Source organism: Aegilops tauschii, chromosome 1 (genome assembly GCF_002575655.3).
Source record: "Aegilops tauschii subsp. strangulata cultivar AL8/78 chromosome 1, Aet v6.0, whole genome shotgun sequence".
NCBI classification, from domain to species: domain Eukaryota; kingdom Viridiplantae; phylum Streptophyta; class Magnoliopsida; order Poales; family Poaceae; genus Aegilops; species Aegilops tauschii.
The window spans coordinates 248,180,797-248,194,688 of record NC_053035.3 but is presented as its reverse complement, the minus strand read 5'-3'; the positions used below and the strand labels follow the sequence as shown (position 1 = coordinate 248,194,688).

At 48.6% G+C, this 13,892-nt stretch overlaps 1 protein-coding gene across 2 annotated transcripts; it reads left to right on the top strand.

The window, feature by feature from the left end:
- Nucleotides 1–8,193: 8,193 nt before the first annotated feature.
- On the top strand, nucleotides 8,194–11,404 carry LOC109773676 (pentatricopeptide repeat-containing protein At2g20710, mitochondrial). Of its 2 annotated transcripts, XR_006671407.2 has the most exons (3): nucleotides 8,226–8,583; nucleotides 8,660–9,937; nucleotides 10,938–11,404. XR_006671407.2 is itself a non-coding variant. In XM_045234284.1 (2 exons), exons 1-2 carry the CDS (start codon nucleotides 8,530–8,532, stop codon nucleotides 9,878–9,880), a joined length of 1,275 nt encoding a protein of 424 aa, XP_045090219.1. In that variant the 5' UTR covers nucleotides 8,194–8,529; the 3' UTR covers nucleotides 9,881–10,179. The 2 variants fall into 2 exon arrangements, 1 of the variants encoding a protein (XP_045090219.1); XM_045234284.1 differs by lacking the exon at nucleotides 10,938–11,404 and having other exon boundaries at nucleotides 8,194–8,583; nucleotides 8,660–10,179.
- Nucleotides 11,405–13,892: the final 2,488 nt, after the last annotated feature.

Genomic DNA, 13,892 nt, shown 5'->3' with positions numbered 1-13,892 from the left:
TCGCGTCGACGTAACCCTTTACGACGAACTCCTTTTCACCTCCATAATCGAGAAAATTCCTTAGTCCACTAGATACTAAGGATAAGTTCGACCGCTGTCATGTGATCCATTCCCGGATCACTATTGTACCCCTTAACCAACTCATGGCAAGGCACACTCCATGTGCGGTACACAGCATAGCATACTGTAGAGCCTACGTCTGAAGCATAGGGGACGACCTTCGTCCTTTCTCTCACTTCTGCTGTGGTCAGGTCTTGAGTCTTACTCAATACTCACACCTTGTAACACAGCCAAGAACTCCTTCTTTGCTGATCTATTTTGAACTCTTTCAAAATCATGTCAAGGTGTGCGTTCTTTGAAAGTATCATCAGGCGTCTTGATCTATCTCTATAGATCTTGATGCCCAATATGTAAGCAGCTTTTATCCAAGTCTTCCTTTGAAAAACTCCTTTCAAACAACCCTTTATGCTTTCCAGAAATTTTACATCATTTCGGATCAACAATATGTCATTCACATATACTTATCAGAAATGGTGTAGCGCTCCCACTCACTTTATTGTAAATACAAGTTTCTAACAAACTTTGTATAAACCCAAAAACTTTGATCACTCCATCAAAGCGTATATTCTGACTCCGAGATGCTTGCTCTAGTCCATGGAAGGATCGCTGGAGCTAGCATACCTTTTAGCATCCTTAGGATCGACAAAACCTTTCTGATTGTATCAGATACAACCTTTCCTTACGAAAACTGGTAAGGAAACTTGTTTTGACATCCATCTGCCAGATTTCATAAATGCAGCTAATGCTAACATGATTCCGACGGACTTAAGCATCGCTACGGATGAGAAAATCTCATCGTAGTCAACTCCTTGAACTTGTGGAAATACTCTTTGCCACAAGTCGAGCTTCATAGACGGTAACATTACCGTCCACGTCCGTCTTTTTCTCAAAGATCCATTTATCTCGGATTTCATGGCTTCTAACCATTTGTCGGAATATGGGCCCACCATCGCTTCTCCATAGCTCGTAGGTTCAGTATTGTCCAACAACATGATATCTCAGACAGGATCACGTACCACTTTGAAGTAGCACGCATCCTCGTCGTCCTACGAGGTTTGGTAGTGACTTGATCCGAAGTTTCATGATCACTATCATAAGCTTCCACTTCAATTGGTGTAGGTGCCACAGGAACAACTTCCTGTGCCCTGCTACACACTAGTTGTAGTGACGGTTCAATAACCTTATCAAGTCTCCACCATCCTCCCACTCAATTCTTTCGAGAGAAACTTTTCCTCGAGAAATGACCCGTTTCTAGAAGCAATTACTTTTGATTCCAGATCTGAAATAGGAGGTATACCAAACTGTTTTGGGTATTCTATGAAGATGCATTTGTCCGCTTTGGGTTCGAGCTTATCAGCCTGAAACTTTTTCACATAAGCTTCGCAGCCCCAAACTTTTAAGAAACGACAACTTAGGTTTCTCTAAACGGTGTCGTCTCAACGGAATTGCGTGGTGCCCCTTTTAAAGTGAATGCGGTTGTCTCTAATGCCTAACCCATAAACGATAGTGGTAATTCGATAAGAGACATCATGGTATGCACCATATCCAATAGGGTGCAGCTATGATGTCCGGACACACCATCACACTATGGTGTTCCAGGCGGTATTAATTGTGAAACACTTTCCACAATGTCTTAATTGTGTGCCAAACCCGTAACTCAGATACTCATCTCTATGATCATATCACAGACATTTTATCCTCTTGTCACGACGATCTTCAACTTCACTCTGAAATTACTTGAACCTTTCAATAATTCAAACTTGTGTTTCATCAAGTAAATACACTCAGCATCTACTCAAATCATCTATGAAGTAAGAACATAACGATATCCACTGCAAGCCTCAGGACTCATTGGACTGCATACATCAAAATGTATTACTTCCAATAAGTTGCTCTCTTGTTCCATCTTACTGAAAACGAGGACTTTCGGTCATCTTGCCCATGTGGTATGATTTGCATGTCTCAAGTGATTCAAAATCAAGTGAGTCCAAACGATCCATCTGCATGGAGTTTCTTCATGCATATATACCAATAGACATGGTTCGCATGTCTCAATCTTTTCAAAAATGACTGAGTCCAAAGATCCATCTACATGGAGCTTCTTCATGCGTTCTATACCAATATGACTCAAATTGCAGTGCCACAAGTATGTGGTACTATCATTACTATTTTATATCTTTTGGCACGAACATGTGTATCACTATGATCGAGATTCATTTTAGGTGCAAGACCATTGAAGGTATTATTCAAATAAACAGAGCAACCATTATTCTCCTTAAATGAATAACCGTATTGCGATAAACATAATCCAATCATGCTCAACGCAAACACCAAATCTCGATGGCAGAGGGAGCATGCGATGCTTGATCACATCAACCTTGGAAACACTTCCAACACATATCGTCATCTCACCTTTAGCCAGTCTTCGTTTATTCCGCAGCTTTTATTTCGAGTTACTAACACTTAGCAACCGAACCGGTATCTAATACCCTGGTGCTGCTAGGAGTACTAGTAAAGTACACATTCATATAACGTATATCCAATATACTTCTGTCGACCTTGCTTGCCTTCTCATCTACCAAGTATCTAGGGTAGTACTGCTTCAGTGACCGTTCCTCTCATTACAGAAGCACTTAGTCTCGGGTTTGGGTTCAACCTTGGGATTCTTCACTAGAGCAGCAAATGACTTGCTGTTTCATGAAGTATCCCTTTTTCCCTTGCCCTTCTTAAACTAGTGGTTTTACTAACCATCAACAATTGATGCTCCTTCTTGATTTCTACTTTCGCGGTGTCAAACATCGCGAATAGCTCAAGGATCATCATAACTATCCCTGATATGTTATAGTTCATCACGAAGCTCTACTAGCTTGGTGGCAGTGACTATGGAGAACCATCACTATCTCATCTGGGAGACTAACTCCCACTCGATTCAAGCGATTGTGTACTCAGACCATCTGAGCACATGCTCAACGATTGAGCTTTTCTCCCTTAGCTTGCAGGCTTAAGAAACTTGTCAGAGGTCTCATACCTCTTGACGTGGGCACTAGTCTGAGATCCCAATTTCAGTCTTCAGAACATCTCATATGTTCTGTGACGTTTCAAAAACGTCTCTGGTGCCACAATTCTAAACCGTTAGCATTACGCACTGAACTATCACGTAGTCGTCAAAACGTGTATGTCAGATGTCTCGCAACATCTACAGACGACGCTGAGGTTCAGCACACCGAGCGGTGCATTAAGGACATAAGCCTTCCGTGCAGCAATGAGGACAATCCTCAGTTTACGGACCCAGTCCGCATAATTGCTACTACCAACTTTCAACTAAATTTTTCTCTAGGAACATATCTTAAACAGTAGAACTAAAGCGCAAGCTATGACATAATTTGCAAAGACCTTTTGACTATGTTCATGATAATGAAGTTCATCTTATTATTGAACTCCCACTCAGATAGACATCCCTCTAGTCATCTAAGTGATACATGATCCGAGTCAAACTAGGCCGTGTCCGATCATCACGTGAGACGGACTAGTCATCATCGGTGAACATCTCCATGTTGATCGTATCTACTATACGACTCATGTTCGACCTTTCGGTCTCTTGTGTTCCGAGGCCATGTCTGTACATGCTAGGCTCGTCAAGTCAACCTAAGTGTTTCGCATGTGTTCCGAGGCCATGTCTGTACATGCTAGGCTCGTCAACACCCGTTGTATTCGAACGTTAGAATCTATCACACCCGATCATCACGTGGTGCTTCGAAACAACGAACCTTCGCAACGGTGCACAGTTAGGGGGAACACGTCTCTTGAAATTTTAGTGAGGGATCATCTTACTTACTACCGTCGTTCTAGGCAAATAAGATGTAAAACATGATAAACATCACATGCAATCAAATAGTGACATGATATGGACAATATCATTTTTGCTCCTTTGATCTCCATCTTCGGGGCACCATGATCATCTTTGTCACCGGCATGACACCATGATCTCCATCATCATGATCTCCATCATTGTGTCTTCATGAAGTTGTCACGCCAACGGTTACTTCTACTTCTATGGCTAACGCGCTTAGCAATAAAGTAAAGTAATTTACATGGCGTTATTCAATGACACGCAGGTCATACAAAAAATAAAGACAACTCCTATGGCTCCTGCCGGTTGTCATACTCATCGACATGCAAGTCGTGATTCCTATTACAAGAATATGATCAATCTCATACATCACATATATCATTCATCACATCTTCTGGCCATATCACATCACATAGCACATGCTGCAAAAACAAGTTAGACGTCCTCTAATTGTTGTTGCAAGTTTTTACGTGGCTTGTATAGGTTTCTAGCAAGAACGTTTCTTACCTACGTAAAACCACAACGTGATATGCCAATTTCTATTTACCCTTCATAAGGACCCTTTTCATCGAATCCGTTCCGACTAAAGTGGGAGAGACAGACACCCGCTAGCCACCTTATGCAACTAGTGCATGTCAGTCGGTGGAACCTGTCTCACGTAAGCGTACGTGTAAGGTCGGTCCGGGCCGCTTCATCCCACAATGCCGCCGAAACAAGATAAGACTAGTAACGGCAAGAAGAATTGGCAACATCTACGCCCACAACTACTTTGTGTTCTACTCGTGCATAGAAACTACGCATAGACCTAGCTCATGATGCCACTGTTGGGGAACGTAGCAGAAATTCAAAATTTTCTACGCATCACCAAGATCAATCTATGGAGTTTACTAGCAACGACAGGGAAGGAGTGCATCTACATACCCTTGTAGATCGCGAGCGGAAGCGTTCAAGAGAACGGGGTTGATGGAGTCGTACTCGTCGTGATCCAAATCACCGATGATCCTAGCGCCGAACGGACGGCACCTCCGCGTTCAACACATGTACGGAGCAGCGACGTCTCCTCCTTCTTGATCCAGCAAGGGGGGAGGAGAGGTTGATGGAGATCCAGCGGCACAACGGCGTGGTGGTGGAAGTAGCGGGATCCCGGCAGGGCTTCGCCAAGCGCAAGCGGGGAGGAAGAGGTGTCACGGGAGGGAGAGGGAGGCGCCAGGGCTTAGGTATTGCTGCCCTCCCTCCCCCCCACTATATATAGGGCCAAGGGAGAGGGGGGGACACAGCCTTGGCCCTTCCTCCAAGGAAGGGTGCGGCCAGGGAGGAGTCCTTCCTCCCCAAGGCACCTCGGAGGTGCCTTCCCCCTTTAGGACTCTCCCTTTTTTCTTATCTCTTGGCGCATGGGCCTCTTGGGGCTGGTGCCCTTGGCCCATATAGGCCAAGGCGCACCCCCTACAGCCCATGTGCCCCCCCGGGGCTGGTGGACCCCCTTGGTGGACCCCCAGACCCCTTTCGGCACTCCCGGTACAATACCGATAAAGTGCGAAACTTTTCCGGCGACCAAAATAAGACTTCCCATATATAAATCTTTACCTCCGGACCATTCCGGAACTCCTCGTGACGTCCGAATCTCATCCGGGACTCCGAACAACTTTCGGGTTACCGCATACTAATATCTCTATAACCCTAGCGTCACCGAACCTTAAGTGTGTAGACCCTACGGGTTCGGGAGACAGGCAGACATGACCGAGACGACTCTCCGGTCAATAATCAACAGCAGGATCTGGATACCCATGTTGGCTCCCACATGCTCCTCGATGATCTCATCGGATGAACCACGATGTCGAGGATTCAATCAATCCCGTATACAATTCCCTTTGTCAATCGGTATGGTACTTGCCCGAGATTCGATCGTCGGTATCCCGATACCTTGTTCAATCTTGTTACCGGCAAGTCTCTTTACTCGTTCCGTAACACATCATCCCGTGATCAACTCCTTGGTCACATTGTGCACATTATGATGATGTCCTACCGAGTGGGCCTAGAGATACCTCTCCGTTTACACGGAGTGACAAATCCCAGTCTCGATTCGTGCCAACCCAACAGACACTTTCGGAGATACCTGTAGTGCACCTTTATAGCCACCCAGTTACGTTGTGACGTTTGGTACACCCAAAGCATTCCTACGGTATCCGGGAGTTGCACAATCTCATGGTCTAAGGAAATGATACTTGACATTAGAAAAGCTCTGAGCAAACGAACTACACGATCTTGTGCTAGGCTTAGGATTGGGTCTCGTCCATCATATCATTCTCCTAATGATGTGATCCCGTTATCAACGACATCCAATGTCCATGGTTAGGAAACCGTAACCATCTATTGATCAACGAGCTAGTCAACTAGAGGCTTACTAGGGACATGGTGTTGTCTATGTATCCACACATGTATCTGAGTTTCCTACCAATACAATTCTAGCATGGATAATAAACGATTATCATGAACAAGGAAATATAATAATAACCTATTTATTATTGCCTCTAGGGCATATTTCCAATAGAACCCCGGGCAGGCAACGGAACCCGGATCCCTTTCAAAAACATGGGGTCGGCATCGCCCCTCAATTCGGCTCGCACTTGGCCAGGTTTGGCAACCCGGCCGAAACTGCAACACAGCCGGGCCTGCTAGCGCATGCCGGCCGAACCCGACAAACCAAGGCTTCTCCAACAAGCCAGCGCCCTCATGGCGTCTTCCTCAACCCGGCCTCGGGTCAGCTCCCGTCCCATCCAAGGCATACGACGGAACAAGTCCCCGTAGAGGGGATGAGCGTGGCTACAGTGGTCTACCAACCCCGCTGACCGGCAGGAGCGTGGCTACAGTGTCCCACCTACTCCGCTGACCAGGGCCGGCGTGTCAACAGTGCCCCCCTCATCCTACTGACGCAAGCCGATGGCGACCAGGCGGAGCGCCACTGTAGCCGAGCCGGCCCAACCACTTCATGACGCACGACAAGACGGAGAACGGTGCCCCCCTAGCGCGCGGGGACCGCACCCGGAGAACCCGGCGAATCCTGGTACCCGGCGGGTCCCAGCTCCGGCTTCCCAGACGCTGACATCCCGGCCCCATGGCTTTGTAACTTTACCATTGTAACCCTGGGGGGTTGACCTATAAAACCCCCCAGGAGCCCTCCATGTACACGGGCAGACTAGGCAGACGCAAAATTGATCCACCCACCCACACACACACACACACACACACACACACACTCACAAAGAAGGAGCAGCCTAAGCCTTTGCCTTCCCTCCTTTCTCCCCCGAACAGCTCTAGGAGCAACTCTGTACTACTTCACATATATACCACTCTCGGCAAGACTAGGGGTATTATCTCTCAGAAGAGCTCCGAACCTGGGTATGTCTTGTGTATTCCTGGCCAAACGGGCCGGCCCAGCTCGGCCCGCGGCAATCGTGCCTGCCACGGCACGGCCTGCCACGACATGATTATTAGCCGGACCGTGCCGTGCCGGCCCACGGGCGGGAGCTTGCAACCGAGGCACGGCACGCAACCTATTTGGGCCGGCACGCGGCACGCCCAGGCACGCCGGCCCGTTATCGCACGCTGGGCCGCCTGGCGCATATTTACCTCGGCTGGCGCATTTTCCCCCTCTGTACAGCAAATTTTTTTTCTTCCAAAAAATGTAGAAAAATGCACAAAAAATGTAGAGTATTATCTGGGATAAATCTAGAGTTTTATTAACGCTTGCCTCATTAAAACCTTCCATCCCAAAGAAGTAAAAGAGTACAAGCTATGCTCTAGAAATACTAAAAGATTAAAAGAAATAGAAAGAAATATATTAGAGCACTACAAATGTACGCATGCACTACAAAAGTATTGAACATATTAGAGTACTAGGTATTTATATAGGACATATTTATTTATATATTTCAAAAAAAAGTTAAACGGGTTGTGCCGTGCCGCCCCGCGTGCCCAGCCTCCAGGCCCAGGCACGACCCATGGCGTGCCGCGTGCCGTCCTGGCCCGTTTAGCCCGGGCCGTGCCATGCCTGGCCGTGCCGTTCCTGCGTGCTACCGGGCCGGCCCAGTTAGCACGGCCCGTTTGGCCAGCTATAGTCTTGTGTCCCACGCTCGCTCATGCCGACCTCGTCTCTGAAGCCCACCGATGCCCTTAAGCCTGTCCCTCTTTTTAGCCACCTTTTGGCACGTGCCTTGCGCCCACCAGGACAGTAGCCAAGCCCGGGTCCTATAATCTTCTGGAGAATTTATCCTGTCTCCCCCTTCCTTTCGATTAGATTAACCACCCTGAAGCCCATTCAGCACAAGGCCCATCTGAGCCCATTCCCCATTCCCCCAAACCCTCACCCTCCTCCGCCGGCATCGAACCGCCGGAGCGGCCGCGCCACCGTGCACCGCCTCCTCCCTCCTCGCGGCTGCCTGCTCCGACGCCTGTCCACGGCCGCCGAGACCGCCGCAGCCTCGCCCCATCCACCGCGGCGCCCGCTGGCCGATTCACTCTACCGCCGCGTCACTGCCGTATGGAACCCGCGCCTCCCGCTGACTCCCGTGCTGGAGCAATGGGCGGTCACGGAGGGCCGGGCCGTCGAGAAGAACAACCTCATGTGCATCGTCAAGAAGCTCGTCCGCATCCGCCGCTTATCCCACGCGCTCGAGGTCGCAATCACCCCAACCCCGAAGCGAACACTCCCTTTGCGCGCACCCCACTCGCTGATTCTTTGTGCTCTTGCAGCTTTCAATGTGGATGACCGACCGGCGGTACATGTACCTGTCGCCTGGCGACGTCGCGTACCGGCTGGAGCTGATCAGCAAGGTGCAGGGCCCCGAGAGTGCCGTGAACTACTGGAAGGGCTTGTCGATCCAGGTGAAGAACTCTCATTGCTACGGCTCCCTCCTGAAATGCTATGCGGAGGCAAAGTCCGTAGACGAGGCCGAAAAGCTCTTAGCGGAGATGCAGGACTTGGGAATGATGAGATCATATCCTTACAATGTGATGATGAAGCTTTACTGGGAGACCGGGCAGGTTGAGAGGGTGCACGCCATGTACAGGACCATGGAAGAGAGCGGCATCAAGCCTGATGTCTTCAGTATCAACATTCTGTTGACGGTGCTCGCAGCTGCTGGGAATTTTGATGGCATTGAGGAAATTATCAAGAAGGTCGACCCGAAGATCGTGAATTGGCACTCACATGCCATTGTAGCCAGGGCCTTCATGGAAGCCGGGCAGCAAGGAAAGGCCTTGCGAGCTATCCAGGAATCAGAAAAGCAGATAGGTCGGAAGGATGAGAGGGTTGCATATGGGTTCTTGCTTTCCATGTTTGCTGATTTGGGAATGAGTAGTGAGGCGGACCGGGTTTGGAATGTCTACAAGTCCAAAGTGCCGGCATGCAACTCGATGTACATGTGCAGGATAACTGCGCTGCTTAAGATGAATGACATTGATGGTGCTGAGAAAGCCTTTGGAGAGTGGGAAAGTAGGTATGTTCACCATGATATCCACTTAACAAACTTACTGCTAAATGCTTACTGTGCCAAAGGTCTTATGGAGAAGGCAGAAGCTCTCCTGGATGAAGCCATCGCCAAAGGGAGGACACCTCACCGTAGTACTTGGTATAGTTTGGCTAGTGGATTTTTCCAGGACGGCCAGGTGTCGAAGGCGGTGGATATGACAAGGAAAGCTCTTGCTTGTGCGTCTTCTCGATGGGAACCTGACCTAACAAATGTGCTAATGAGCCTGGAACATTTCATGGAGCAAAAGAATGTTGAAGCAGCCGAGGAGATGGCAAGCCTGCTACGGAATTTAGTACCTTTGACAAGGGATGTTTACCACATTTTACTGCAGACATATGTTCATGCAGGACAACCAGTGTCAGATTTACTTGATCGCATGAAAAAAGATGGTTTTGAGGCTGATGAAGAAACAGATAAAATCATCGCTGGAATATGCCAGTAGATATCCGCATCTTCCTATCACTAAGCAATTTCGTTGGTTGTTTATTTCCCATGGCAGGTAGCTGCTAAACCATCCAATTATTAATTAGTTTGACTTCCTTCCACTGCTTAGTGCTTATCTAAGACACTGTAATTCTTTAATCTTCTATATGACGGTGTCACAGGGCAGTGGGGATGTCAAATATATTCTTAGAGTATGTTCATTTGAAATTTGCACAGGTTTGTACTTCTGTTAGGATCAGATAAGATATGATGTAATGCAACTGTTCAGTAGTGTCACAAATCAGTCTTTTAAGCCAATCTCCCTGGCTCCATCTACCACATCAAATTCTTCCACTTGCGACATAACTGCTTCTCCTTTTCTTTTCTTTTCTTCTGTTTTCATGGCATCCAAAGTCGCTATGGGGGTATGTCTGACATGAGCTGATAGCCTGGTAATACCTTGTGTAATAAACCAGAGATTTTTTTTTCATGAAAGACAATAAACCAGAGATATGGACTCTGAAGAGATGTATGCCCATCGCATGAAAGGCATATTACTGAAGTACATTCACATTTAGCTTTTGTTCTTCATTTGAGGAAAATATAGTTTAATTCTTTTTTGTGTGCTCATATGATGCCTACAATATGGGAGGGTTGGTTGTGAGAATGCTGGATCTAGGTGGCGGCAAGTTGTCCCTCGAATGGCCTGAATTTCTGTGGAGCTGGCCACTAGCGATAGCTAGGCCTGGCATCAAACGAGTCGGGTGGAATAATGGTTCAGATCACTTGTGGAAGACCAGCAAAGACTGGAAACAACAACGAAAGTTGCTGCACAAATGGATCGTGGTGAAGTATTTCAGTATGGCTGGTAGTTGGGGCATTATTTGTCATGGAACTGAAGAATGAGGTTTGCTGTACATTTCACATTTGAAAAACCCAGTTCGATTCACGTGATCTGCAGCACTTAATGTAGGGTGAGCCAATGATGTGTTATAACTAGAATTGCCTTCCGCTTCTTACTTTCAAGCACATGTGTTTAAGAAATTTAACATTTTAATCGAAATTATCTTATGCAGGAGCGCCTCGTCAGGATCTTGGAGAACCTGTGTGATTCTTTTTCCGAGTTTGCCGCCGTCCTGATGGGAACACGTACGTACGCCGGCCAAAGGAAAATTTTATTTCTCCAAGCAACATAGACATATTTCCCTTCTTTTTTTTGTTCTCTGCGGTTTCTTAGGAGAGAGAAGGCATGTGAAGTTTCTATTGATTTGCGTCGCCTTCATCAGTTTAAGGGGAAAGAGAAAGCTTCCGTTTGTTGATTTGTTGTGGGGGCCAGTCCAGTCAGCGATTAATCACCCATCTCCCTTCCGTCCACGGGCACCATGTGATATGATTGCATGCCGAAATTTTGTTCTGCTTTGGGTGTGGGTGTGGTTAACCCACTCCTTTCTTTTTCTTGTGCGTATCACACACATAAGTGTATCATTTTGGCCCCTTGTCGTACGATTTGCTTGCATACATATATAGCATATTCGTGTACTAACTTGCTCGGGTGTGGTACGCTCTTCTCACTTAGAGCATCTCCACAGGGCTCCCCAAGAGGCTTTTTTTTTCTAACTTTGAGAGCGCCAGCAGTGAAAAAAGTCTCCACTCACGCCCCTGGGATCGCTTTTTTCGCCGGTTTCGTGCAATTTTAGCGCCGGCAGTATCACCCGAAACCCAGCCCCCAGGGAGGCATCTGAGAGCACCGGCGGTTTGTTTATGCATGCAAAAGGCCCACCTGCAGCCACATCTCCCCCTCCCCCGTCGCTTTCAGCCCGGCCCCCACCTTCTCTCTCCCCATCTGCTTCTCTCTCTCTCTGCTCCGCCCGTGGCCCCGGTGCCTCCCCGCAGCGTCGCCGCCCGCGGCTGGTGCCTCCCCTGTGCGTGGCCGGGGCGGAGCTCGCGCGGCGGCCAAAGGTCAAGAAGCAGCAGCGGCAGGCCCGGCCAGCGATGAGGCGGGGCGAGCGCGGCCATAGTATGTCGGCGACGGCGGCCATCTGGGAGGAGTCGCCTGCGCTGGTGCGTTCATCGGTTGTGGGGGGGGGGGGGGGGGGGGGGGGCTGGAACAAAAAATCCGCCGGTGCCTCCCCACGAGGCGGAAAAAAGGCCTCCTATGGGCCACAACGGCTGGACCACAACGGCTGGAGATGCTCTTATACAGCACAACAATCTGGTGATACGTCTGCCGCTTCTCCATCCATGGGATAAGTACGTCCGGGAAGAATCTGCCACGGACAAGCAACCGTCCCGTCCGCCGATCGCTCCTCACTTGCTGGCGCCGGAGAGAAGCTTGTCACGTAGCGCGCGCCTCCGTGCCAATCTGTCCCCAGAGCCAGAATTATGTATGAGATGGTACAAAACATGGCCGCCTGACCGCCCCCGTATCTTGTCCACTCTGATCGATCGGTTCGGTTCTCTCTTCTCCTTTTGCCGCTTCCAAAGGGCGAGTCTGGAGGTGGAGCTCGTCTTGGTTTAGGTCCAGTGCTACTTTCTCGGCTCAGCTGCAAAATAAGCGAATGCGTGCGTGGAGAACTGACGGTGCTACGTGTTGTACGTTTTTCTTCTTGTGAAATGAAATACAAGCATCAACTCCATGCAGCCAGCAATTCAACTCTTCTTGTGGATTTCCGCACGATAGATATCGTATATTCGGATCAGAAAGATTAGAAGACAACCGCATTAGGTTAGACTGATCTTTAGGAGCTAGCAGTGTCCAAAGATTCCTGACGTCCGAAGAACTAGTACGTCGTGCAAGATTTGGATTTTGGTTTAGCGAGAAAGCGGCGTGCCGTGACATCAGAGTTCCACGGGGCTCTCGCCCCATCTTTCCATTGACAACAAAGTTTGGTGGGCGATGTCACGGCGCACGGACGCCCCTCGCCCCGTCGCCTGAGCATGCGTGGGGAATGGGGCTGGATGGGTGGTGCTCTACTCCTACCTGTCGCTGTGTTGCTGCTACACGCACAGCGCACGCGAAGCACGAACTTCCTGGAGGATCATATCGTGCATCGTGGAATGGAGTTTATATGGAATCTCACCTTTCGTCCATGCATGCCATGCCCATAAGTAAACCACATCAGATCGGTACAGGTTCATCAACAGGGAAATCACCGAGTGCTAAGCAAGTAAGCAGAGTACTTCATCAATCAACACAAAAACGGAAGTCACTCCTGAGGAACTTGATCTCCGCGCGAGGCTCAAGAGGAGAGTGATTAGCTTGGCTGTGCTTCAGAGAGCTCGGAAAAGTCAATGTGCTAGGATTGCGAACCTTAAAGAAGGTGACGCAAACACAAAAAAATTTCACCGCCGCATCAATGCTCGGAGACGAAAGAACCACATCTACCGGATCAAACATATGCATGGTTGGGTAACAGATCATGAGGAAAAGAAGAAAATCATCCACAACCACTTCTCTGAGGTCATGGGAAGATGCGGCACAAGTAACTTGGATTTTAACTGGGACGAGCTCAACTTGTAGCCCCTTGACTTGCATAGCCTCGACGATGCTATCACTCAAGATGAGGTCTGGGAGGCTATTAAGGAGATGCCTAATGATAAGGCCCCGGGACCGGACGGATTCACGGGCATCTTCTTCAAGAAGTGTTGGGATATCATCAAGCACGACATCATGAAGGTCATCCGCCGTTTTGACTCCCTACACACGTCCAACCTCCAATGGCTAAATTCTGCCAATGTGGTTCTTATACCCAAAAAGGAGGGTGCGGAGGGCATATCCGACTACAGGCCCATTAGCCTAATCCACGACATCGCCAAAATAATTGCTAAGGTCCTCTCCTTGAGTCTCGCGCCCCACATGGACGCTCTTGTCTCCAACGCCGAAAGTGCTTTCATAAAGAAGAGAAGCATCCATGACAACTTCATGTATGTGCGGAATTTTGCTCGCCGCTTGCACAAAAGCAAGACAGCCGCCCTCCTTTTCAAGCTGGACATCAAAAAAGTTTTTGACTCGGTCAAGTGGGAGTTCATCC